The sequence below is a fragment of the Rhipicephalus sanguineus genome, chromosome 5, assembly GCF_013339695.2.
Source record: "Rhipicephalus sanguineus isolate Rsan-2018 chromosome 5, BIME_Rsan_1.4, whole genome shotgun sequence".
In the NCBI taxonomy this organism is placed as follows: Eukaryota; Metazoa; Arthropoda; class Arachnida; order Ixodida; family Ixodidae; genus Rhipicephalus; species Rhipicephalus sanguineus.
This window is the reverse complement of record NC_051180.1, coordinates 147991966-148019412: the sequence shown is the minus strand read 5'-3', so window position 1 is coordinate 148019412 and position 27447 is coordinate 147991966. Positions and strand designations below refer to the sequence as shown.

General features: G+C 43.4%; 1 protein-coding gene across 1 annotated transcript in view; it reads right to left on the bottom strand.

The window, feature by feature from the left end:
* LOC119394334 (serine/threonine-protein kinase 11-interacting protein-like) overlaps positions 1-27447 on the bottom strand; it is a 62834-nt gene that overhangs the window by 20749 nt on the left and 14638 nt on the right. Inside the window, 11 exon segments of the mRNA XM_037661629.2 lie at positions 179-243; positions 5591-5789; positions 8392-8450; positions 9719-9836; positions 10520-10601; positions 11908-11979; positions 14498-14590; positions 15527-15684; positions 16867-17358; positions 19977-20343; positions 25695-25826. Coding sequence (XP_037517557.1) covers positions 179-243; positions 5591-5789; positions 8392-8450; positions 9719-9836; positions 10520-10601; positions 11908-11979; positions 14498-14590; positions 15527-15684; positions 16867-17358; positions 19977-20343; positions 25695-25826 — 1837 coding nt within the window.

Below are 27447 nucleotides of genomic sequence, written 5' to 3'. Positions count from 1 at the left end.
ATGTAGAATAGGAATGAATGGGCTTGACTCTATTCTTTGGTCACACGGGCCACCTTGTAGAAAGACATCCGAGGTGAATGCTTAAAGGTAGCGAATTGCGAAATGGCAAAGCTAGTAAAATATGTAGGTATGCATGCAGGCGGGACTTGATTCGCGTGACAAGGTCGAGCAGACTTACTGCTGATGTTCAGAACAGGTTCCTCGACAATTTCCCTTAGTGTTGGAAGGACAACCGTAGGTGGCCTGGAAGAAGAAAAAGAGAAAAGTCAAAGAAGTGAAGTATGGGTGCTGACAATAAAAGGTAATTTGACTTCTTAAAAACGACGCTTACTAAATGTGTCAACCATGATTGCCCACGTCACACCCCACTGCTAAACAGGCTGCAGCAGAGCCTTAGATGATAAGTGCCTTTAAAATTAAAACACTAGACACGAAGCCCGTGTTAGAGGAGTCCATGTCAGACACAACTTTCAAGATCCACTTGATAGTCTTCTTAGAAATATCGCATTTTTGTTCACCGTATTATGAAGACTAATGCAAATGCTCAGAGATAGTGAGCCAATTCTGCATGGTGATTATGATCATAAGATGTGCTAGTTGGTACATATACATCTTAGAAACGTTGAGCGCATACTGTAACAGGCTCGACGTTTCTAAGAAGGTTAAGATCATGGACAGCAGCTTTGATGTCATTGATTCTATCGAATACTAGTGTGGAAATTCATCATGCTATGACAGGGCCGTACCCAGGAATTTTTTTCGGGGGGGGGGGGGTTTGTGTATAGAACGGCTGCCATTTTTTCAGATTTATACTGGCTTATTTTCGTGAATAAATCAAGTACATCACTTACTTGTAATAATGCGATGGTACTTTTCAATTATTGGTACCCAAATAAAGAAATTGGTATGTTAACCTCAAATTCTGGTTAAAGCAAGAAATAAAAGTTTGGACAATAGCACCACCAAAGCCGGGGACACCGCGACCAACGGCTCCTGATGAAGTAACACAATGTAACCACGGTACAAAAACGGTATGTATGTGTTCCAAGCTGCCACTCCAGCGTCGCCAGCGCGAAGTCGGCGACGGGAATGGCAGCAGGTTAGGTCATTCCGTACGTAAGCAGAGACAGTAGACAGTTACAGTTTAGCGTTAGTGTGGTAGCGGGGGTTGAGGGAATAGCGTTACCGTGCCGCGAACATTGGTTGCGGAAAGCGTGTTTTAGTTTAGCGGGATAGCGTTTACGTGCCCAAGCCAGGACGGTGGCGCCACCTAGCGAAGGGTGAATGCGTTGACGTTTTCAACTATCTTTCTTTGTATGATTTTAGCACAGAGGGTGATCAACTCATTTTGAATTTTTGGGCTCGCGTACAGCGCATTCGCCGGAGATGTTTCCATGTGAGCTCTCAAGGCGGCATTTCCACATTTTGCTCTCATCCTAAGCAGTGTGCGGAAATTTCCATCATTTTTCAATGGCAGCACTTCAGACATATTTAACGGACCAGAGTCGTCTGTGCCGCGAAGCGGTACTTCTTGCCTGCTACAGAAAACGATTGTTTCTGTTATTGGCAGCCAGCAAGTTCTTGCGGTTTTCTTCCACCAGCTTTTTAAGGCCATGGTCAAGTTGTGTTAAGATGTCATGCTGTGAGCGGGACCGGACTGCTAAAAAGTTCTCCGATAGCGTTGTTGACATGGCGTGGTAACTGCTGGATGCGTGGCTCTTAAAGGCGTCCATGGCTTTCTTGTAATTGGTGAACTCCTTAGTTACAAAACAGCCATGCGCTGGTGCTCCCCTTTTCCTGCACACTCGCTTGCGAAGACTACGCAATATTTGCATAATGCTCCTTGAAGCTTCTCTGAATAAACAAGCCATGGGTAATGATCTACCCAGTGAGGTTGGAACTTCAGATTTCTTTTCCCTGTGGCTGGATAATCATAGTTAGCCGGAGGGGTCCACGAATTGAGCAGCAGCTTCTCCGTCGTCTCTGGATCATCTACATTATTGCTTTTCGAGACAAACAGCCCCAAGTAGAAAATATTTGCACTCGTCGCACAGAGGGGAGGCGAACCAGAATGTGTAGGTGCCATGCCACTCACCTTCCTTGGGTATTGCCCAGTGGTAAAGGCGTCACTTTGCACAGCGTTGACTGTAGAACAAAGGTCACTTGGAGTTGCACTGCGGCCACCATCATTTCCCGGCGGCGCATGGGTGTCATGCTTGTGTTCGTTCTCAGGTGATTCACATAAACCGGTGCGTTCTCCTGAGTCGCTACAGAAGTTCCGACGCGCTTGGCTTTCCACCAGTGCTGAGGAAGGCGAAGTTTTATCCTTTGAAGGAGGCGGTTCTTCTCTGCCCGCTACATCGGTTCGAACTTTCTTGAAGTAAGACGCAAGACTCCTTTGCTTTGTTGTTGCAGAGTGTCTTTTTCATCTTGCTGCCGCAATCCTGTGCACGCAAACAGAAGTGGCCAGTGGCTCCAAAGAGACGTTTGCGACTGCCTCGACTGCCTGGCGTGAACAGCGGGCAATGTTTTTTTCCTCTCTCATCCGCTTTACAGTGGCTAGAATGCAGAAGTGTGATGAACGCGGCGGCTCCCACGTGGCGCATGTGTTTTCTGAACGCTGCTACAGCTGGTGCGCATGCAAGCCCATTATTGTACTCCAGCTGCAGCAAACTGGATTAACGCTACTTAAAGACCTTTTCACAGAAGACTCCACGGGCACTCCATACTCCCCTTAATAGACGTGACCCCCCAAGAATGCACTGCCGCGACATTTGCACTCCCGTGGTACAGTCCAGAAAGGAGGTGTTGCTCCTTTCCTGTGAAAAAGTCACCTTTTTACAGACGGCTTAATTAAATAGCCGTGACCCCCCAAAAATGCACTGTGTATGCTGACGTACTCCCGCACTGCGCGCGGGAGTACGTCAGCCAGTCTTTCAGCAGATGTCATCTTCGGTGATTCATTTCGGTGGCGAGGACTGCAGTTTGTGAAAAGTTTATCGTGCAGCCTGCGTCCTCGGAACGCGCCGCTGAGTTGTTCCGCTTAGGGGTTTCGTTGCCTGGCAAATTTGCGCACGTCGTGTTGGTGTTGCCGTTGCTGTCGAACTGTTTACCTTCACAGAAGGAGATGCGCTTTTCGTAGGAACCCAAAGCCGACACGTGCGGTCTGCACAGACGGATAACTTCTCCAGCGGCAATGCACAAGTAAAGCATCTGGAATCAGTAAAGGAGCTGCTACGGGGTGAAAGACGAAAAAAAAAAGAGACTCGAAGGAACGCGAGGGCGAAGTGCAAAGCTGTACAAATAGGGCAGGTGCGCGTGCGGAGGAGGGAGCGCTGAGGTGTTCTGGTAAAAGGGTAGGTTTAAGGAAAGGAAGAAGAGGGAAGCAATGCCAGGAAAGTTGCAGTGTAACTTTGGCAGCTGGTGGTCGCTGTGAAGGCGTGTAAATATTTTAGTATCACCCGAAAAGTTAAAGCATCAAAAACATTTCGGGGGGGGGGGGTCAGAACCCCCTCAACCCCCCCCCCCTAGTTACGGGCCTAAGCACTGTACATATCGTAAAGCTGTTACAATGTCACCACGGTGACTTCATACTATGCTTACATGTGATAGGTTCGCCTACAAAACCAGCTACCTTACACAACCCTGTACTTCTATCATGTATCAGTGCAGAGGTTGTTGAACTGCTCCAAAGGTCGTTACAGTGACAAAGCACTGAGAGTAGCAATAAAGTAGGGGTGTGCGAATATTCGAACTTTCGAATATTTTTCGAATAGTGTTTGCTATTCGATTCGATTCGCACTGAGATTTTACTACTCGAAGTATTTGAACTTCCGAAAAATAAATATAACCATTTATAATAATGGAAAATAAGTATAATGACGCTAAATCGGCGTGCAGCGTGCTTTGTCCTGCGTTTTGGGGCGCCGACGTGCGAAACTGCTAGCCGCTTCCAACTAAAAACGTTAGCTTCCACCAATGCCCCGAGCGGTCGCTGCGCGACGAGCTTGCCGGGCGGGGTCCGCTGCCGATGCGTAAAATGCCCATCTACGGTTCCAAGGAACAAGCGGGCGATGCGGTTTGTTGCTTGCGATGAAACACATTGCGGTTTCTTTGTTTTTCCATGTCCGCAGGCGCATTGTTCTTGCCCGCAAAGTTCGGATTCATCTTGTACATTGGCGCCGTGAGCGGAGTTAGGCCTAGCCATGACTCCAAGCAGTAAGCTCGGTCGCGATGTGCATGGCCGCGGTACCTGAAGTTTCAAAGTACGTCATGCTCAATCGCGAGTACAAAGAGTTGTCCCGCGATGGTCTTCGTCTCGAGGCGCGAAATGCTGATAAGCAGAACAGCTTGTCCGAGACGCACATCTGCGATGTTCGCGACGAGTGCGGCGCACTATCGTAATCTGATGCTTGAGCTTCCACTTGCAGGTGCCAAACTAAAGCATAATTATATTCTAAATGATCGTTGACCTGTGAACACAGAACGAGTGCGAACGCATCACAAAGTAGCGCGATTTTTGACAGCTGTGACCTCGCGACGTGCAAGGAGCAGATGACGCTATTCCAGAGCGAGGATCGGACCAATGGTGAGGCGTGCTGTGGCAACATGGTGGACGCAGCCAATCGAAGGCCTTGAGAAGAACTTCAAACATTTGCTTTTTGTACGCTTTTTTCTGATTGGAGGACCTAGCTGTAGCAGGAAATTTGAAGACTGAGAAATGCTCTTTCAGACGAGCCCAAGGTGGCGGTGCTCAGTTGCGCCGTTGCGGAACTATAACTTTTTTTAACGCAGTTTTTTTTTTGCGATTTCCGCAGTAATTATCACCACTTCGGCAAGCACAACAAATTCTTTACCGCACTTCTACGTAGTTTTCAGTGACGATATTTTGGAATCAGAAAAAGGACTACAGAAACTGAAAATGTGATTTTCAAAAATCGATTTTTTTTTCTTATTTTTCGCAATACGAAAGCCGCATCTTCCCTTAGGAATAAATCTGTTCTTTGACCATGTTTGTGACTTGTAATTGTTCCTGTCTCTTGAAAACATACTTAGAATTCTCTGCAGCTTTTTTTTCTGTAATTTTGCTTCGAAGTATTCGAAGAATACTTGAGAAATATTCTAAAATTTTTTTTTAATTATTCGATTTGATTCGCACTCAATCTTTATTATTCGAATTCGCTTCACACCAAAAATTTTGCTATTCGCACAGCTCTACAATAAAGAATTAAGTAAGTGCAATTCCTTACACCTCATATCAATGCTGCAAAGCCAATCTATGTGCTCAACATTGTAGGCAGTACATACAGATGCAAGTCACCTGCAAGATTGCCATAGCAACAGGGAATCACAGCAACCCCCAACTCAAGAAAAATGAAAGTTATTTCAAACACTGTACCGGAATATGGCCACCACTCTTAACACAGTGGAACCATCCCAGTGGCTATTGTGTGATGGGTATTGCTTGTGGTTTTCAATGTGAACCAACTAGCTCAAGAGCAAGTCCTACCGGACTTGAAAAGTACAGACTGCTTGGGATAGAAGGCACAAGATTTGCGGCTGGAAAAAATGTGAAGAGAGGTGGCCTTACGGAGACAATGTCTTCTCGTTTTCTCTCGCATTTTCTGCACCACCATCATGAGCAGAAGTGGTAGATAGGACCATAATGCTGCTTTGGCTGGGGTTGCTGAGGATGGTGATGTCGCTTGCGCTCTTTCGGAAACCTGGTCGGTAGAGGCTGCTGTATTGGTCAGGTGTCACAGTCTCGATGCTCTCCTCAGAAACATTGTCTGCATGCGACGGCACAGACAAAACTTCGCTGTTGTTAGCAGTCCTGGTTTGGACAACTGATGATGACTAGGAGGAACAGAAGAACAAAGCAGACATGCAATGCTGCAATGGCTGCAGGAGAAGCAGTAATAGCTTGTGTTGGAAATTCGCGTTACATTGCCAAATGTGAAAGTGACAATCCTGACAGAGTTAGCAGCTGTAACTTTGCTTAAGTGGTTTCATACAAGCACTGGCATGGCTTAGTGGCAGAACACTTGACTGTCATGTAGAATACCTGGGTTCGCACCTTGATTTTTATGATGTGATTTTAATTAGGGTCACGAGGGCTTTTGTACCGCACGCCATGTTTTTCCGTGCCAGCGTCTGATGAAGCATTTAAGTCTTTCACCTTGGCAATTACTATTTTATCTTTTTCTTATGCTTTTTTCTTGTTGCGGGTTACTGCTGTTGCAGCGTTGTGTTATTGCGTGAAATAAGTTAACGTGCCTGTCGCGATGTTATTCCAACTTTAGAAGCATTTGTTATGGTTGAACATCAACATAAAAAAGAAAAAGAAGAGCCATTGTTTTTTACACTGCTACTGAGCAAAAGCACAGATGGAAAGACCTTAGTCAGGCAGAGTTAATCTGCTTTAATTTTTTTCAGTGCAGGCAACACATGTCTGAATAAACTTAAATTAAATTTTTAAGAAATGTAAATTTCAGTAGGCCATGCTTTATATCATTGAGTATTCTGCTGCATATACAAAAAAAAAGCAAGATTTCAAGCAATCTTGGCAACAGAGAAATGCGTACTCACTTGCCTGCACATCAAAATATGCATTCCGGTTGCAATAAATGTCACATTTTGAAGCAAGAGCAACTAAAATTCACATTTTAAGTGGTTTAGTTAATGTATTTCGGTCATTTGCTTGGCTTGGCTAGCTTACAGCTGGCAACCCAGTGTGATGATATAGATACGGTGTACTATAGAATGGGGTAGTGTGCAGTCTTCGCAGCAAACCAATGGGAGAACGGTGGTCGCTTTCGCAATGACGCCACCAGTAGGGCACCACAATCGAACGGTGTGCCCGGCGTGCGAAATTTAAATCGAAATTGTGAAAATTTCTGCCGTTCTTGAGTCAAATGGTCACATAACACGATTGAAACTAAATATATTTGCAAGATTTAAACACTTAAACACATTTGGTTACATTATTACAATAACTAAAGATGCTTCTGCGTCGTCTGAGCTTTGACAATTCCTATCGCTGAGCAGCGTCCCGGATCGTCTGCAAGCTTACTGTTTTGATTGCAAAAGGCATAAAAAAGCACATTGCTGATCATTCCATGCATATATATACGCCTGTCTAGCTATCACACTGATTTGAAGTTGTGCGTCGAAACACACGAGGAGGTCCGGAAGGCTAACATTAGCAGCATCAGGTGAGTTGCATGACCACCCGTCACCTGCATCAGCCAGAACAGCAGTCGCAAGGTTTTCGACAGAAAAAGTACGACGCTTAATGACAAATGCTGCTCCATTTCTTTAGAGATTTTATTCCTCAGAGGGGTGCCAAAGCGCAGGAATGCAGCTAGATGCACTGCAATGTATTTGGGGTGTTGGATTTATCCTATGTGAATAAGTCCGTAATTCCTATCGGTCTGCAAAAACTTGAATACATCAGGCTTCCTCAAACACTGAGTCTGCCATGCACACGCAAAAATTCGCAAACGTGTCCTGAGAAACAGAAGGGAACAATCGGTAAGTTTCCTACGTGCACGCACGACCAGCACAGCAACTACAACTATCGATCTCAGAGGCTTTGTATCTCAGCTTACCATAAATTACGTCAGGGCGCAGCGTCAGGTGGCAACACAGTAGTACGGTGTGCTCTGGCACCCAGCTGTCATCGCAAAAAGAGCCACGCTTCCAGCGCCAGACGGCACACTACCCCATTCCAGTACACCATAATATAGACTTCCCAGCACGTGCAAAACGTGTGTTTGTAATTGCTGTTTTTGTGTCACGTGTGGGCATGCAAGCACTGTCAAACTGACCATGGACCCTTTGCTTAACCGTAGCATTAATTTTGCATGAACTCTACTGTGATTATTATTTTTTTATTTCACTGCTGTCAACGCATGCACTTACAATGAATACAAGAGACAACGAAGATATCCTTATGTCAGATGCAGCTTTGGTATAACGTGGTTCAGCTGTATATGCTGTTCTGAACTAAGTTCTTGTTACATTTTTTAAGAAACTTTGGAAGTGGAGAAAGGGGGGGAGGAGGAATAATGTAATTTTGAACTATACCACCATAATTATAATGGGTCTCATCGAGTTAACTAGCACTCAGCTTCAAGTGGTATTCAAGTGTGCCATGTAGCAGCATATAATGTGCATTCATATCGATGCTCTTTTCACCAAGAAGCAAGGGAACCACTCGTAGTGAATGTGGCACCGGAAACTTGAAAGCGTCATTGAAGCTGATAAGCCAGCACATTCAACAAGTTTTCCATTTATGCATTGCAACTGTAACCAGCAAAAATTCGCTAAGAACCTGACAACATACTGATTTCATATCAACACTCACGGAGGCTGTAGACTCAGGCTTACCTTGTGCTCCTTTACCAGAAGATGAGGCATCGGATCCCTTCCTGATGGTCAAACTTTGGCTATTAAAAAGAAAAGATTTAAACAGAGAATGGTGAAACTTTCATACACTTTCATATCATAATTTCCATTTTGCTCTTCTTTTGCTTTTTTCCCAATGCCATTACGTGCTGAATGTACATTGTGGTGCTTGAGAGCTAGTCAGGCGACCCTTGACATCACCTTCATCTCCTGAATTACGACAATCACGTATTGTCAATCAAATAATAGTAATAATAATAATAATAAAATATATGCTATTTTTGATATGGTAAAAGCTGCATTTTTCAAGCCATCCACTACAAGTTTAGTCTCCAATTTAAAATTATCACCGTATGTCTTCATGTGTATGAGCATGCATGGCACCTTGCATGAACAGCAGAAACTGACAAACTAAATTTTTAGTTTACACATTAATTAAATGAGTGGGGTATGCAACGAAGATGAGAAAGAGACGCAAGGCTGACAAAGGCATGACAATGACAAGATGGGAAGGGGCAGTATTCATAAGTGATCACTTTCGGGGATACAATCTCTTTCATGAGAGTTCGCGTTAGTCAACGCTGGGCATGTCGTGTTGTACAGCCAGAAGCATTTTCGGCACTGTGCGAGCATTGCAAGCTCGGCGGACAGTAAAAAATACTGTTGGGCATTTACACCGATGCATACAGTACACGATAAAAAAAAGTGCAAAAAACAAGGACACAGAAAAGAGGGCAACAGCACGGCCTTTCTGCATTCTCATTTTTTTGCGATTTTTTAAATTATAACGTACCAACTCGCCCAACAATCCATTTTTCTAAATGCATACGGTACCGTGTGATGCGATGCATCGCAAATGCACTGCCCAAAAGCAATTTTTGAAGAATATCAACCAAGAAAAAAACTTTTTAATGTGGTAACTCTGGAAAAGGCGTAAACACACGTGTACCAAATGGCTGGCATCTATAGGCCATTGCGTTTTGTGTGACTGTTAACAAATAGGTCAGAAGGAAATGAGTGGAGCTTCCAGAGAGCAATCGGTCTATTGTGGACCATTTTAGGTTCTCTCTTGCACACACAACAATATTATTCAGCTTGCATGTTCACATCAATGATGTTTACTTATTGGGAACAGTTGATTACTGTGTACAAAACATTTCTCTGCAGCCCTTTAACTTAATACAGCATAAGCTCAATATAACAAATATAGATATAATTAATTATTGATGCAACTAAGTAAATCAGGTTTCTTGCCAACATCAGATACCACTTGACTGTAAACTAACAACCAGACCAACTAAAGACAGACCTTATGTTTTCTGGAGCACTTGTGGCAAGAGATGAAAGTGCGTCTACAGCCTCTGGAGTGTCCAACGTTAGAAGGATCTCACCGTCACACTGGGGACACCTCTCCGATTCATGGACGTCTAAAGGTCATTGGTAAAAAAATAAAATTAATATTATGAAACAAACAAAAGCTTGCAACATCTTACAACTCTTACAACACTTTACACGTCCTGCAAAAAACTAGGTTACCACAAGAAGCAATGACTCGCTGAGATCTAAATGACACAAAGCACTGGAAGTGAATTTTTAAGCGATAGTAAAACGAGAAAAAACAGTTGTATTTTTCAATTGGTGCCACAAATGCTAAAGCAACTAAAGAAAGTGACACAAAAAATGGGCATGATCAAAGGTTACAAGACAAGCTTCAAATATAACCTTGCATTATATTTGCGACTTACATCCACGAATTTAACTGAACGGGCTACTATAATAAATTAAATACAATTCTCCTTGAAATTTCCATAGATATCTATGTAGTAGCTGAAACATCATTATAACAAAGTAAAACTGTCCTGTTAATGGATAAAATGAACTAGAATTGTCTCTGAAAGTGAAAAATGCCCAACCTTTGCAGCCCGAGCATAGTGCTTTCTGCTGAGTTCGGCATTTGTTTGGCACAACAGTACAAATTTCCTCAACGAATATGTCAGTGACTATGTAAGGACACTTGCAGAACAAGCAGCCAGAAAGTAGAATTTGCAGGAACGACCAGAAAACAATTTCTAGCTGGTTTCAGGCATGCAAAAAACTGCGGGGAAATTACCTGTGGTAATGTTGTCCTTTGTTGTGCTAACGACCACTTTTTTGACTGCCTGTTTCGGGAACTGTGCGTTACATTTCACGCACTGCAAAAAGAGGAGACCGAGAATGTCAAAAAATAAACAGTCTGCCATGGCAACTGTTGCCACATTCAATGTGACAAAAAGCTCTGCCTATTAGACAGACCACTCCTATAAATGTGATTGTTTCGTTCCAATACAAATATTCTCTCGCTATAACAAAACAAAAATGTGGGATCCGAGACACTACCAATTACAGAAGGACTAACTTTTGTTGGCACGTGCCTCAATGTAAATATTCTGGTAGAAAAAAGTGTTGCACACGGTCGCTGACTGATTTTCCAGGTGCCTGATTTTTAATACCTGCGTGACTCCTGCATTACTAGCACCTACTCTCAGCACCAATGCACAACAGCAATGCCCAAAATTTCAGACACAGAAAGTTCTGTACACGAACCATGCATGTTGTGCTGCAAACATGGCAGCCATGACCGAAGTTCCTGCCTTATCAGCCAGAACAAGGCCAGAACTTTTTTTACCAACTGCCAACAAAGGGGTGCTGGGTAGGCCCGGTGTACTACGCAGCGTGGCTGGTGTGACAAGCCATCACAGGAAGCTCACCGCTGATATGTTTGCACTCGCAAACTCTATAAGCAATGGAGTTGGAGATAAAATGTGTTGGCTGAAGTGAAGGCTGTAGTAATAGTACCAGAGTGCATATGTATGCCCACATGGTCCCTATGGGGCGCACAGGTGTGGTTCCTACCCACACCGCCCTGACTAAAGGTTCTGTTGGCGGCGTGCACAATCTGACCAGTGGCTTGGCTTGGCTGTACAGCAGCAAGCGAATTTGCTGATGCTGTGCTATAAGGTGGATTTCACAGCTGCATATATCTGTAAGTTCAAAGTGCATGTGTGTAATCAATCGTTGTTCCCATGCCTTGTATCAGTACGGCAAGGTGTCGACGGACCACCGAAATTCACAGGAGACTTGTAGCAAGCACATCAAAAGCATTCCACTTGCAGTTCTTTCACCAGAGGCATCAGTACAATTTTTTTTCTGGCCAATATCTGTATGTTTGTAAAGAATATAGAATATAACATGGTACTTTAAGCGTGTTATACCAAGGTTCAACTGTGTCATATTATGTTTTGTTTTATTTAATCCAAGCTTACGTCCAAAAAGTTGGAGTGCTTCAATAAAGCATGATGGACACTATGCATGCTAAACAAACATGTCATGTATGTATTGTGTATAACTAACAATAGCATTCTGGAATTGTTATAATCAGCCAAGAGTTCTTATACACCATCTGACATGACAGTCTTGCATACTGAATAAAGTCATGGCAAAAACAAGCACCCCCATTACCTGTAACATTTCAGAGTAAAGGTCCTTCCTAGCCTTAGCCTCCACAAAAGGTTGTAGCAGTTGCACAACTTCCTGAAAGTGAACACGTGAAAAAAAAAAACATTCTTTTACTAACAAGTTACAAGAATGAGGGCATCGTAATACACATTTATGTTTGTTATCACTAGCATTATCAATATGACATTTCAAGGACATAATTTACATTGTAAGACGTTCTTGGTAAACCTGTGCTGCATTATAAGTTGGTAAACTATAAGCATGCTATTAAAAAAATCACTAGTTCCATGAAATACCACGACAGCTGATGGAAGTTCCACTGTGTGGTAATCTAGCAGGTTCATTTATTATCTGCCTTTGATGATAGTAAATTACTAACCAGTATCAAGCTAAGTTTTTAAACACCTGCATACGTTCTAAGTACACTGCATGTGAAGCTGAGTTCTTCATCTGAAATATTTTTTAGAGCTTATGTGTAGGTAGACATATGTAGATCATAGAAAAAGATTGTGAATTTAAGTATTTAGTTAGCAGTTCTGTTGCAGTGTTAAGCGTCCTTTTCTAAAAAATATGGTAAACATATCGAGATTGTTTTCAGTGGCCAGAGCCAGCTCTGAAGTTGATATTCTGTTTATGCACTAAAGTATCCTTCAATGAATGGTAAATTTTGCCCCAGTCAAAATGGCAGACACTGTTCATAACCTGTATTGGCGTAAGTAAAAAAAAATAATAATAGCAATGTGCCGACATGCATTTAGCAGAAATTTATATTGTATTGTCTAGCATTACAAAACTGCACAGACTTAGCAGACAGCTCTGGAATTATTTTAACTACCTGTGTTTGTTCTTTAACGCACACTCAATACATGGTACACAAACATATTTTGCATTGGCAAAATGTGGTGGAGGTAACTGGGATCAAACCTACAACCTATTGCTTAGCAGCATGATGCCACAGCCACTGATCTACGAGGTGGGTCACTTCCTGCAGTTAGTTGTAAAATCATGAAGCAGTGATGATGTGACAACATGAGGGTGTTCATTTAGGCTCGTTACACACTTGTTGCCATTTACAAAATAACCGAATAATCAAACTGTCAATGCTAGCAGCACCATCTTGTAGGGCTGATTTCTACTATAGCATGAAGAGTCATAACTGAAATTGTGTTTTATTCAACTGTTTGTGCAAAAGTGGAAAACTAGCAATCATCACAGTATAGAGACTTCATTTTTTCAATTCATGGAGTACTCAAGTACTAACCGAATTATGCGTCCAGCACAATGTGACTGAAGACAATGTCACAAGGCGTGCCTGCAAGCACTGCTACTGCCATCTACATTGCCAAGTACAGTTAAACCTGGATATAACGAAACTGACAATTTCACAAAAAGATTTGTCACAAACAGGTTTTCGTTATATGCAGCTTCAGCAAGAAAATTTGGAAGGAAACGCACAAATTAAACAAAAGGGGAACTGAAGGTAGAGCTCACCCAAAACATTTATTTAGCTGGCAAGAAACTGCATTATTTTGCCATACTGAACGTTCGTAGGACATCAATACAACGCTGCTCCTTCATCGTCTAGCCATGGCCTCCAAGATTGGCTCTGGCAACGCTAATCGCAAAGGCCACAGTCTAGCGAACCCGTGGCGCGGCACAAGACAGCAAAGCATGTGACGAGTCTACATCTGAAGATCCGTTGTCACCGTGGTGTCGGACAGTTTCCACCAGCACCTAATCTGACATCTTGGTAGAGACGATACAGTTGTCCACATAAAAAAATCGCAAAGCTGCATGTCGTCAGGGGCTGCTCCATGCGCGCACAGATAAACCATGTATGTGCACACAGCATTGAAAACGAAGAGCGAACGACACGGATGCCACGGAACATTAAGAAAAGCGCTCTCTATATGCGGCGCGAACTCGATGCGTGATGACACGGAGCAAGCTTTTTAGTGGTGTCACCTGATGTCACTATTTCTGCAACTGATTTCTGCAACAACTGATTTTTAAAGAAAGCCGGCGTGGTTAGTGTGGTGCCACCCACGAGCTGCTGGATGATCTATGAAGGGGGGGGGGGGGGGAAGAGGGCACGCCCGCGCATGTGCCCACGGCGGCAAGAACGCCGGCCTGAGGAACACAGGCGCGCCTGCCCGCCTCACATACACTCCCGCTGCCCGCGCGCATGAACGAGTGCTCGCTCTCGCCTCGCAGTCGCCAGGGCTTCGAGCACGCAATGCGCGCCGCCGCCGCTTTGCACTCCGTCGTCAGTGGGGCAACCGCAGAAGATGCGTGCGGCTCCTGCTCATGCCAAAATGACAAAATTCGGGGTAAAATTACTAGGTTGTTGGCAGCGAAAATTCGTTACATCAAGGGTGTCTCCCGCTGCCACTTTGTTACTAGAGGTTGCAAATACATGTGTGTATGGAGTAACGGCGGGGAATAGAAAAACTTCGTAATATCGAGAAATTCATTGTATGGAGGTTCGTTATAGGCAGGTTTGACTGTATTTCAGTAATGTGCAAAAGTAATATTCATTGTATACAGACATGCTCAAACCGTCAAATGTGTAAATAAACAATACATTTCTAACCTCTGCATCTTCGCTGCTGTCAAAAACGTAGCATCTCTCCTTTTTACTGCGTATAGTTGTGTCAAACTTGAGCTTCACAGTCATGTCATCATGCTGCAAGGTAATGCATAAAAACCAGGTAAGTGAACAACGACATTACAGTTGTGACAACATTGAAGATATGCGCCATACTTATTCGTTGTTTATAGACATATCTTGGAGAGTCCCTTCACTGTTGAAACCAGTGATAATAAACAGGCTTGCAAGGTATATAAATAATTTGATATAGCAAGCAACTCAATATACTGAACCTCACCTACAGTAAACCTACAATTTTTTGTGGTGCATTCTTTACAAGCACCAGAAAGAATCCATTTTTTTGTAAGCCAGACTACGTATGTTCGGCAGTAAATTTATCCTGCACCTTAAGTGTTCCTAAGCATCACCAAGAATGTTCTTTATGCACCAGATTTTGTCAACCTGCTGCCGCAAAATTCCGTGACTGTCAGCACAGCTGACAGTGGACGTCCCTAGTTCAATTTATAGCCAATGTCTCATCTTTTAAAAGGAAGTTATTTTCATTAGTCGGTGAGTGTGATATAATCTCCTTTATCCAGCTTCATTATATCCAAGTTCGATTGTAACTTCTTTTGCTCCCTCCTGCTGTTCGTCTCCTTAAACTGCTGAAAATGTACTCCCCCAGACTTGCTGCCGCACGTGAAATACTCACAATACTCAACCACTTAGCTGCAACCATACTTAAATATTTTCTCTCTCTTGATTCCTATTGTGAACACATTCCGCTCGGCAAATCCAACAAAGACATTAATGGAGGCTCTTATATTCAATGACAGTATGCAAATGGACAGTGTGGCACCCCAAAGAGGATGAGGTACAAACCAGTAACCTCATTACACAATTATCCCTGTATAACATATTAAGGGGCAAATACCTGCACACTCAAGGAATAGTAAGCTCTGTGCAATACCAAATGTTAATTGACTAAAATGACAACTGAGCAAATGCAAAGCCTCATTACCAGTCACGTACCAAAGTCACGGAAGACAGTATGTTAAGGTCCAGGCGCTGTAAAATCTTCCCAGTGAGGCTGTCGCTCTCCCTCATCACGTCATCTTTCACGCCGACAAAAACTGACGTTTCACTGCCATCACTGCATTTCTGGACAAGGAACAGCTTGCTGTCCATGTCTGCACAAAAGAAGGTAAAATATAGTGGTGCTGGTGAATCGATTACTTTCAACACATAGAGCTTTGTGCATGGACTGTAGATGACAAAGCAAGTTCTCTCAACTGTCTAGATGATTCACAGACCATCAATGCTTGATTGCGCCAAGTGATTTCTCGAGGTGCGTAGAAAGCGATTCCCCCCACCCTATTTTTTCTTCGCGCACTGCTTGGAGACACAACTCTACTTCCCCACAACGAATGCCACTTTTTATGTTCTCATGTATTCAGAAAGGCAAGTCCAGTAACATGAGAAAAGTCTGCCCAACTGGACAGGGGCTGCACCAGTGGGTGGGGGGGGGGCAGCCACCCCCCTAAGATTTCTGCCTACTCCCCTTTTGGCCCCCCCAAGAGCAAATATATTGAAAACACGGCACATAACTGCCTAGACTACCTGCCCCCCTGAAGGAACTCGCTTGTCGTGGGTGCCCTTTCCACAGTGAAAAAAAATCCTGGCGCTTCCCCTGAGGCTCAAGTAACCTAACCCGAACCTCACTTTTTCAATTCATATCAGCGTTCTGGATGAAGAAGACTTCACCAGAACAGCATCAAGTCGATAATCAATTGACGTTACAGACTCATGACTTGTAGTCAAAGCAATCTTATGATATCACAGAAAAGTGCAAAATGAAGGTGCAAAAACAAGGGTGGCTATCTCATAAGTCTCCACATTCCTGCACTTTGAATTTCACTCACTCATTATGCTCGACAATAACTTGATGCTTTACACTCCACTGTTACCCAAGGAAATGCAGCCCAATGTGTTCTTCACTTTCTCATCAGTGCTGTCATAGAACCTTATCTTTTTGCTACAAGGTGACTGTCGTCTACTCTTTAATTTGCACCGTTATTTCCTTATCTGGACTTGTCTTTAATGCGATGCTTCCAACTTTTAAAACCACATGCCGCACACCATGTGGGTCATAAGGAACTTTTGCAACATGTGTAAATAATGTCTGGCCGAAGCAGCTTCAATTCCAATTCCATGAATGCTGACTGTTCTTGTCGCTATAATTGCCACTTCAGTTCTTTCTTTACGTGTGCAAGTTCACCCGACAAAAGATGTAATTCTTCATTATCCCTGGCACGATGCCCGCTTTTTGCTGTCACTACACTGCAAAGATAAGAAGTGGTGCGGCAACTTACCTTCAGTAGTTTCTTCAGTGTCTGGGGTAACTTCGCTCTTGGCCGTGGTCCAACTGAACCCTTCCATTGGGGACAGAACACTGGACTCATCCAACGGGTCTGGCGGCACCTCGTCGAGCACGACGACACCTTGGCTCAGCTCGGAGATGCGTCTCTGGGGGCCCTCTTCGTCGGCACAATCGTTCTTTGCTTCTTCCGCGACACCTTCTACTTTTGTTACGACTGGCTCCTTGAAGAGAACAGTCTTGAGCGATTCTGCACGTCCTGAGTCAGAGTCGCTGTGCGTGTCCTTGGTGTCGCACGACCCCATCCTGCTCGCTGTTAGAAAGCCACCTTCATGCGAGGTGTAGGTGCCCGGTGTCCCACAGGGTGTGCTCTGAGCATCAGGCAACTGGAGAGCAGACACTCCGACGAGCCACTCCTCACCAAGCTGCTCCTTCCGGCTTTCCAGCTGGCTTTTGTAGGTGAGAAAGTCATTGCGCAAGGCAGAGACTGCAAAGTACAGAAATCAAAGGTTGGACTTGACTGATCCTACTCAAACGTTTAACATTCCAAAGCGGTATGGACTTATAAAGAGATGTTGCAGTGGAGGTATCTAGATTGATTTTTACCACCACCTGAGGTTCTTTAAAGGGGTACTGACACCCATTTTCGAAGGTGAATTTACTCCTGTATACAGAGACAGCGCTGAGCAAGTGTGAAGCTCAGTAAATGCCTATAAGATATTTTATTCTGATATTAAAGTCGATTATCACATGGCACACCTACTGACATCGACACTATCGTGACGTCATACTACACGTCAATTCTGGTGACTTCACACACTGGTATGGCTTTTTGTTATGACATCAGGTACCAAAACATTCAAAATGGCCGCTCATGCACTTGCGAACGGAGCCACGGAGTGGAGCGGCCATGGAAACTTCACAATATCTTGCATGAGCGTGTGATGAGAAGCTGATACCGTGTCGTGGCATCAGGGTAGAGTAGGAACCGAAACTCTCTTTGAAAAAAAAACATACTGTAATTACTTCTTCAGGGCGCACTCATGCTTACAAGCACATTTTCTAGGCTCTTGAGGGTTTGGCCTTTTATTTGACGCAAAAAAAAAAAAAATTAATGACAACCAAAAACTTTCATGTAAGTACCCCTTTAATGTTAAAAAAAGCTGCACCTACAAATATTTTTCCTATTGTCCCCTCGTCTAAATGCAGTCACCCCAGGCATGAGTCACACTCTCGACATTATACTTAGCACAGCATACTTTACCTAACCTAACCTAACCTAACACCTTGCCTTGAGTGAGTTATCGCCTATTCGGCCTGTGCTGCTCTCTCCCAATTACACCTGCAAAGAAACAGGGCAACATAGGGGCTGCCAATCACCTGTCACTCCTTCCAGAAAGGCTCCAGGGGATACTGTACTACCTCTGAACAGTTGTCTGAAACAGTGCTTACCATACTACCGGCTGCAGTTGTGCAATTACTGTAGCAGGCAGAGCAAGTGTAGAGGACTCTGGGAAAACACATGGTGCATATACATTTTGAGTGATGCCATTTGTTTGGGCATCAACTTGAGCTTATCTACAATGCCTTGCAACCTATTGCCAAGCGTGTTGTTATATCGACGCCATGTGTTGTATAGGCAGGAGCATGGCGTAGCCTGTGGCCGGCCCACTGAGAGGCCTAGAACGGCAGGCACGCGGAGTAGCGAGACGGACACGGAGCGTTCGGGACGAGACTGGAGAGTGTGTGTCCGTCTCGTTACTCCACGCGCCTGCCGGCACTAGGCCTCTCAGTCGGCCGGCTGCGGGCTACGCCACGCTTCTGCCGATACAACACATGGCGTCGATATAACACATGGCGACGAGGATGGGATTCCACTGATGTTCTCTTTTTTTCGAATTCTTGAGCCAACCCGGCATAGCCCCATTAGTCATGTGACCCGTGTCAAGCCGGCCAATCACCTCTTCCCCCTTCTTTAAAAAAAAATAGATAACCAGCGGAGGCCTGGCTCCATCCTGCGGCACTACCAGGAAACACAGCACAAGCTGGTGTGTTGGCATGACACCAGGGGTCGCACGACACAACACATGTACTACCTTGTGTTGATCTTGCGAGCGCTAAGCCAAAGAGCAGTGCTTTGTGCTAACACTGCACCGTACTACAATTATTGGGTTCTTACTGAATACACTTTCGAAAAATGCCCATAATTTCTCAGATAAAAGATGGTGCAACAGTTGTACATATACATGAACAGTGAATTGTGGTAGTAGTGCCTGCATTCTCAAAGGTAGGTATTGATGATTTTTATGCCGATTTCCTTCTTTATCTCAGATCGATGAAATGTTTTTATGAATATGCTAGTGGCAATAATGATAATGCATTTATTACACATCGTAACGCTAAGCGGATGAGGACACGGCAGCATAAAAATTATTACACAATGCCAGAGGCCAAGACCAAAATGTTGCCTAAGTAAATTAGCAAATGTTGATTGGCAAATCAAAATTAATTAAATACTTATATAGTAGCAATTGATATGACAGAATGCACAGCAAAGTTCAAACATATCCTGTCAATGTATAGTACGTCCAGTTGTAGCATAGCGTAGCATCAACTCTATATCTCACCACTGCCACTTTCTTTAACGGCCACTTTCTTTAACTTGCCACTTTCGAAAAATGCCCATAATTTCTCAGATAAAAGATGATGCAACAGTTGTACATATACATGAACGGTGAATTGTGGTAGTGCCTGCATTCTCAAAGGTAGGTATTGATGATTTTTATGCCGATTTCCTCCTTTATCTCAGATCGATGAAATGTTTTTATGATTATGCTAGTGACAATAATGATAATGCATTTATTACACATCGTAACGCTAATCAGATGACGATACGGCAGCATAAAAATTATTACACAATGCCAGAGGCCAAGACCAAAATGTTGCCTAAGTAAATTAGCAAATGTTGATTGGCAAATCAAAATTAATTAAATACTTATATAGTAGCAATTGATATGACAGAATGCACAGCAAAGTTCAAGCATATCCTGTCAATGTATAGTACGTCCAGTTGTAGCATAGCGTAGCATCAACTCTATATCTCACCACTGCCACTTTCTTTAACGGGGGCCGCGTATCCTTCTTGGTCTAAGATGGCCGCCACCCTGCTGGACTGGCGCTTCTTGGATTTCCTGCCTCCCTTCAGCCTTCTACCAGCCACGGGGTCCATCGCTTCGACGCTGCTGCACGAGCTGCAGTCCTGTTCCACAGACGCGGAGAGACTCTGTTCGCTGCTCAATGTCAATGCTGACGTAGAGGCCACTGCCTCGCAACCACGCTGCTCCGTGATCTCTCCCGCCAGGCTGCTGCTGTCGTCCGACTCAAGCGTGGGCTGAAGTGAGGGCACCAAGATTACCGGATTTGGCACTGGCACATCGGCTGCCCTGGTACTCGGCTGCTTGGCGCAGGTGGGCTGCAGAAGACAAGACAAACAGGGTGCTTGTACTCAATTTCACACGCAGAAGAGAGCGCCAGACAAGTCAGGCGGACTGCCATCACTGGTTGCTTTCGTTACCAAAAGAAAGTGTGCCACACATGCAAAAAAAAGATATCAGAATTCATTATTTCTTCTTGCGCTTCGTATTACGAGACATCAGCGAAACAGGGACTACAGGACAGGTGGTACACAAACTCAAAACTGGTTGATTTACAGCTTGCAAAGTGTCAAATAAAGGTTAACAATCAGATAGGAGGGATAAGGTAAAGGGCGGGAGGTAGCAAAAAGATTAAGAGAAAACGACTGAAAGAAAACGAAGCTGATACAAGGTTAAACACGTGCCTTCGTGAGCACAAACAAATTTTCGGCCGATCAGTATGTATCACTTTCAAGAAGTCTCATTTCTGCCTGCTTTAAATGTAATGAGAGTGTGCTGATGCACTGCTATTTTGCAGCTATGATAACTCATTTCTCTTATGTGATTGGGAATAAACCACAAAAACTGTTACGTAGCACCACTCGGTGCGGGCCACACCACAGTGTTTGAGAAACTTTGAGATTGTTTCTGATTGTTCTGTCAAGATTGCGTGCAGGACGCCAGCAACAGAATTTAATCTGGCACTAACGCAAGCACCAGTGACAGCGCTGGAAGGTTCTATCAGGCATGTATAAAAGCCGACGCTTTTCATGGACAATCAGTTTATCAACGACCGACGAATGTCTTCGCCACTACTGTTGCACTGTGAATCCTACTTTTTTTGCTGAACACAGGTCCACCCAATAAACAGTTCAGTTCTTACCGGCTTATGTCCTGCTTACTTCACCATCCCAACCAAGTGACAGTACGCACCATACAAAACAATAAGGCAGCAACGTTCAAGCAATTGTCACGAAAGAGATCACGTAATTATTACTTGAAAGTTGTCACAAATCCACCCATTTGCCAGTGAATAACTAACGTGACTATGAAGTTTCTGTGGCCAGAAGACACATGGCACTGCTTGCAATTATGGCCAAAACAATAGTTTGCTGCACAGTGGCAGCCCAAAGGAGCACAAATGATATGCGATTCGACATAATCTTATGTCCACAAGTTATACAGTTGTATGGTAATGTTAAACCTTGACATAACAAGCCTTAAAGAGACACTGAAGAGAAAAACGATTTTTCTCATATGAGTAAATTACTCTTTCACAATTCCAAAACCACCACGCTTGCCACGAGAAGGCACTTGGTAAGTGAGAAGATGCACAGAAATAAAGTGCGGGTGGCTACGCCACCTTGAAATTCCCTCACCAAACGCCGTGACGTCACAGATTTTGACGGTGTCTATTAGGTCCTACGTTGTTCCTAGTCAATAAAAATTAAGTGTGTTGTCCTCTAAGAGGGCCATAGACTTAACATACCAAGTTTCAGGAAATTTCATAGAGCCAATGTCACCGAAATACGAAAAATCTGTGACTGCACATGCAGCGGTTTCCGTGCAAAATTTAAAAATGAATTTTTAACCTTCATTTTCTCCTCTACTAACAAACATTGATGGTAAAATTAAATGACATTAGACTTCTCAGAGTATAATTCATCAATCTAAACCAATTCATTGCTTCACTATAGTGTCCCTTTAACATAACTGAATTCTTGATGGTATAACAATGTACTATTTATGTTTTTATTGCGATAGCAATTACATGGACAGTCTCGGCTGGATTTTGCCGTCGCCGTCGCCGCCGTCATGCACCGTATATGTATAAGTGTGTATATATATATATATCCCAAAGTCCCAAAGAAAAATAATTCAGAAAAATGCTTCCGAAGCGTGGAATCGAACCAGCGACCTCTTGTTCCGCAGCGCACGGCGCTAACCACTACGCCAGAAAGCGCAGATCCTTCAGGTAGCTAACGGCGAGTGTTATATACACACCCTTTACCGCTGGCAGGACTCAGAGACGGCAGGTGCTTATAAGCGTTTCTTCATTACCAGCGAGATGGTGCGAGGAGCGCAACAGGCGGATTTAAAAGTCGTCGGCGAGCTCACTCGCTTCTTATATTTGCGCAGGGAGAACCTTGCCCTTCCGCTGTCTGCTCGCGCAGTCTTCTCGTGGTGCGGGGAAGAGGGATGCTTCGAGCTTTCACCGTGATGTCCGCGCTCATGTTACAGAGCGTATGAAAGTCACTCGAGCTCAAGGGACTCCGCTAAACGAACAAACAGAAGATGAGCGCGAACTATCAAGTGTCACAGCTCGACACTTGAAGCACGCTAGTTTCCTTCGCTTCTTCGGCCGCCTTTACAACAGGAGCACTGTTCAAACTGAGAGTATTTATTGGCGAGCCTCACTTCGTATAGCATTAGTTTCTTGCTATCGCATTCATTGCTTCGCCCTTGCGGCGAAACTGTGACTTTTTATAACTTTACATTCACAAATCAGCAGTATACTTAATGTCAATGTAACAGATCATGTTGAACTGTAATTTTATTATAACAAAGTTTCATTGCTACTGCAATAGAAAACCGAGGTAATCAACAGAAAGTTCTCTTGGTGCCAGTGATCCAACAGTTGTGTTGTAAGCAGCTTTTGTGAACGAAACTTTCAAATCGTGCACTATGAATAGAGTAGAGTGGTCACAAAGAGGAGCAGAGTTTTTTCTGGCAGTGGCTGGTAAACAACGATGCACCTGATGCACCCTTTTTCTCTCCTCTCAAACGGTGGAGAGGGAGGGCATGCAGGCACAACTGGCACATCATACTGCACACTCTATGCAGCGTAGTTCCGTACTCTGCACAGTGCGTGCAGTGCGTCAGCGCCCGGTTTTGATGGCAAGCCGCAGCGATGGAATGGGCATGATGACCTCACTTCCACCAATTACCAGACTGTATTGGAACTGCATTTCTTTTGACTTTCCGCATGCCATATGGCCACTGCGAAGACCAACTCTTTCCACACGGCATAAAACCCTAAATGTGGTGACCGGCTCTCAAGTTTATGAAAATTAACTTATTTTATTGAAATTAGCTTCTCGTGCTACCCTATTACTTTGGCCCCTTTCATGTATAAAAATAGTCTGTTGGCGACTATGTTGTGCATAATCGGTGAAATTTCAATATAACAACTGCCGATTTTACCGACTTTTTTATATCGGGGTTTAGCTACATATTAGGGGGGTGAGAATATTCAAAATTTCAAAGACACAAGTTGAATAATTTCCTTATTCGAAGCACATTCGACTCGAATATTTGAATAAGTGACGACGTATGAATGCTGCACATTTTTATTTATAATGCAAAATATAGCTAACTTGTACCCATTAGGTTACATAGAACTTCGCGGTTACTGAATGGTACCTTTCAGTGCATATTTATGATTCGTTGTCAGCAATTGCCGAAGTTTTACTGTAATCACTGAACAATACGCATGACCTCGGTACTCCATTCCAGCCTCTCCAGCATGCTCAGGCGACAGGGGCGGTTTCTCTTTCACCAAGCTTTATTCTGCAAGTCTTTTATACAGCATCATGTGTTGTGCTTTCGTGTTCTATAACAGGCACAATAAAATAACTGTCAACAATGCTACCTACACAATGTTTAGATGCTAGGCCACATGAATGGCAACGTGCGAGTATCATATTACATAACGAAGAGGGTCTTCTTCACTTTCAGACGTATTGCTACAGCACTTGAGGAGTGCTCGCCTTGTGAACATGTCAAGGAGATAATTTTTCGGCACGATAATTTGTAATGAGTGCGTTGCCAAAAGTATTTTAATTGTGCAGCAGCCTAATGACATGCAGTTTCATTAATCTGTTTTGAAACAGTAATGAAAACTATTGTTACGTCTCGTTTTGCAACTTTTTAACAACGCACACATGGCCATGAACAAGAAGGGGTGGGTAACGAACTGATGAAATTAATAAATTCGCAGGCACAATAAATGAAATTGGCTCAAGCAGGAATGGGTGGGTTGGAGATCATTGGGAGAGGACATGAAACAGCCTGATGATGATAACATATTCTATTCATATTCAAAAATTTCATTATTCGCACACCCTGACTATATACATATAAAGTATTTATATTCTGTAGAAAGCATTCAAGAACAAGTGAACTGCACTACATATGGGTGTCACTAACACAACCGCACTCCTTTCCCAGCTTCGTCCCATGTGCACGAAACGCAGTCAAAAAATGCAGAAAGGTGGGCAACTTTACATACTCACAGCATAGAAAGTCAACCATGAAGAACACGGACACAAGTAGAATGAGGTGTTTGCGTCGTCCTCATTTTACTTGCATCTGCGTTTTGCCCGCTGCCACTGACTGCACGCTGACTTCCTTACCGAGATAGCGTGCGATCTTAAATACTTTTACTTTGCTTTGAGCGGAAGCTACATACACAAAGGAGAGATTATGCGAGATACACACTGTTAAGAGAACTGTCTAATCTCGCCTCTGGTTCGGTGCACTTGGAGTTTGCAGCTGTGCATTCGTCTTGCCTAGTTCAAAGTAGAAATTTGAGTTTTCCATTGTCTGCAAATCTTGCTGGAGTCTGTGCCTCCAGCAAGATTCGCAAGATGCAAAGCAAGATGCAAAGTGCATGAATGTAACCCTTAATGATAGGCGACACACAGAAATGACAGTTTTGGGAACCGGCTGCTATATACCTTTTTTCTGAAAATTTGTGTATCAGAAACTTTTATGCAAAAGCTGAACCTTCATTTTAATGGATTTGGAAGAGTGAAAAATGCAAAGAAAATTAAGCTGATGTGTGAAAGAGGTGCCAGTTACAAAGTAACTGCACCCCCCTACATGGTGAGGGTGAGGGTGTAGGGAGGATGTGCAGCAGGACCCTTGAGGCTGAGGGCATTAACATATCCAATTATTCACTGAATTTATTCTTTTCACATAGTATACACTATAACCTCATTATAACAAGGCCACATCTGACATGAAAATAACTTCGTTATAGCCAAAAATTGCATTTATGACACTGTATCTATGACGACTATTCTTCATTTACTTCGTTATAACTGATAATTCGTTATATCTGTGTTCCTTATATCGAAGTTTGAGTGTACCCCCAAAATGGACCTTGTGTGAATTAAGAACAGATTTTTTTCTATCACAAAACAATTTTACTTTGTGTGTCTTCCCAAAGCAAATGCTAAATGACATTAAAATGTTGCGTCTCACACGGTGGAAAATACAGGTAATGCACCGATTGCAGATGCTACAACACGACACAACAACACCGAAGACAATGAGCATCAACCACCACTTCTTAATTAAGCAAAATGGACAAACAGTTCTGAAAAACTAATTAAGCTGACCTTACCTTGATAAACTTCTTTGGCAGGGATCTATCGTCCAGTCTGAATCTTTCTGTGACTGCCTTAGCGGTGTAGGTGGCACACAACTATTGAGAAGTACTCTGGGTGAAAGTGATGGGGTTGTCCACAAGGCGCAGCTGTTGGGAGAATGGGCAGAACCGAAAACAGTAACTCAGTTCGGTTGTCTCATATAAGGGCCATAAGCCATGACAGCCAGTTGACATAATGAAGTGTGCAGATTACGGAACAAGCCATATGAATGGAACAGATGATTAGGAAAGAAGCAGGTAACTGACGGTAGTCAAAACAATTATAAGTACAGTTTTGACTACCACAGTCATGTGTACTCAAGAGCCCTCAGCCAAGCCAGCATACCGCAGAAGAAGAGATCTGTACCAATTTCATAACATTCCATTTGTTTTAAGAAGAGGTGCACACTGATCTCATAATGTCAGTCAGAGCAGTGTTTAGGCACTTCACAATTTTTCACGACAAGGTGATTCAAACACGGTGCATTTCAGTACGTTGTATCCCGTTACCATGGTATGCATTGTGTCGAAGTCTCCCCTTCAGAGGCTATTAAATGTGAGGTATTTAATAGCAAACATCTTACGTCCGCCCGCCCGCCCGCCTGTCCGTCTTTGTCTAGCCACCTACAACTGTGTGCTCTCGTGGCCCTTTCGTTAACTGGACATATATACCAAAACTGGTATGGTGTGACATGAGTGTATGATGAACATAAATGACAGGTTGCAACGTAAAAATCATGAATTGCATGTCATGAACGGCATAATTTACATGCCATGGTCTTGGTACTCTCGCGGCTTTTTCATTAAGATATGTACCAAAATTGGTATGATGTGACGTGAGTGTGTGACAAAAATGACAAAAATAAGTGACAGATCGTAACATGAAAATCATGATATGCATACACGGCATGATTTACATGCCTCTGTCTTGGTGCTCTCGCGGCCATTTTGTGAATTTCATATTATACCAAAATTGGTACGGTGTGACAAAAGTGCTTGACTAACATAAATGAGAGCTTGTAACATGCAAATCACGACATGCATATCATGTACTGCATGATTTACATTACACGGTCTTGGGGCCATTTCAATAAATGGATATATATACCAAAATTGCTATGGCGTGACATGGCTGTGTAAAAATGTAAATGACAGGCCTTAACATGAAAGTCATGAAATGCATGTCGTGTAAGGCATGATTTACACACCACGCTCATGGTATGCTCGTAGCCATTTCGCTGGCTTGATGCATACCAAAATTGCTATGGTGTACCTAACTGTATAACAAAAATAAATGATGGGTCTTAACATGAAAATCATGAAATGCATGTCATGTATGGCATGATTTACATGCCAGGCTCATGGTGCACCCGTGGCCGTTTCGCTAGCTTGATAGATATAATTGGCATGGCATGACACGACTGTATGACGAACATAAACGACAGGTCGTAGTAACATGAAAATTATGAAATGCATGCGATGTATGGCACGATTTACATGCCACGCTCATGGTGCGCTCGCAGCCGTTTAACTTGATATGTGTGAAAATTCGTATGGCATGACATGAGTGTATGAAGAACATAAATGACAAGTCATGCATTGTATATACCTAGATATAAGTTTCATTAGCATGGTGTATACCAGATTATGCATGCGTGCATGCACGACAAACATGAGATGGAGAACGACATGTCATGACATGAATGCCTTGATATTCCTCAAACACAAA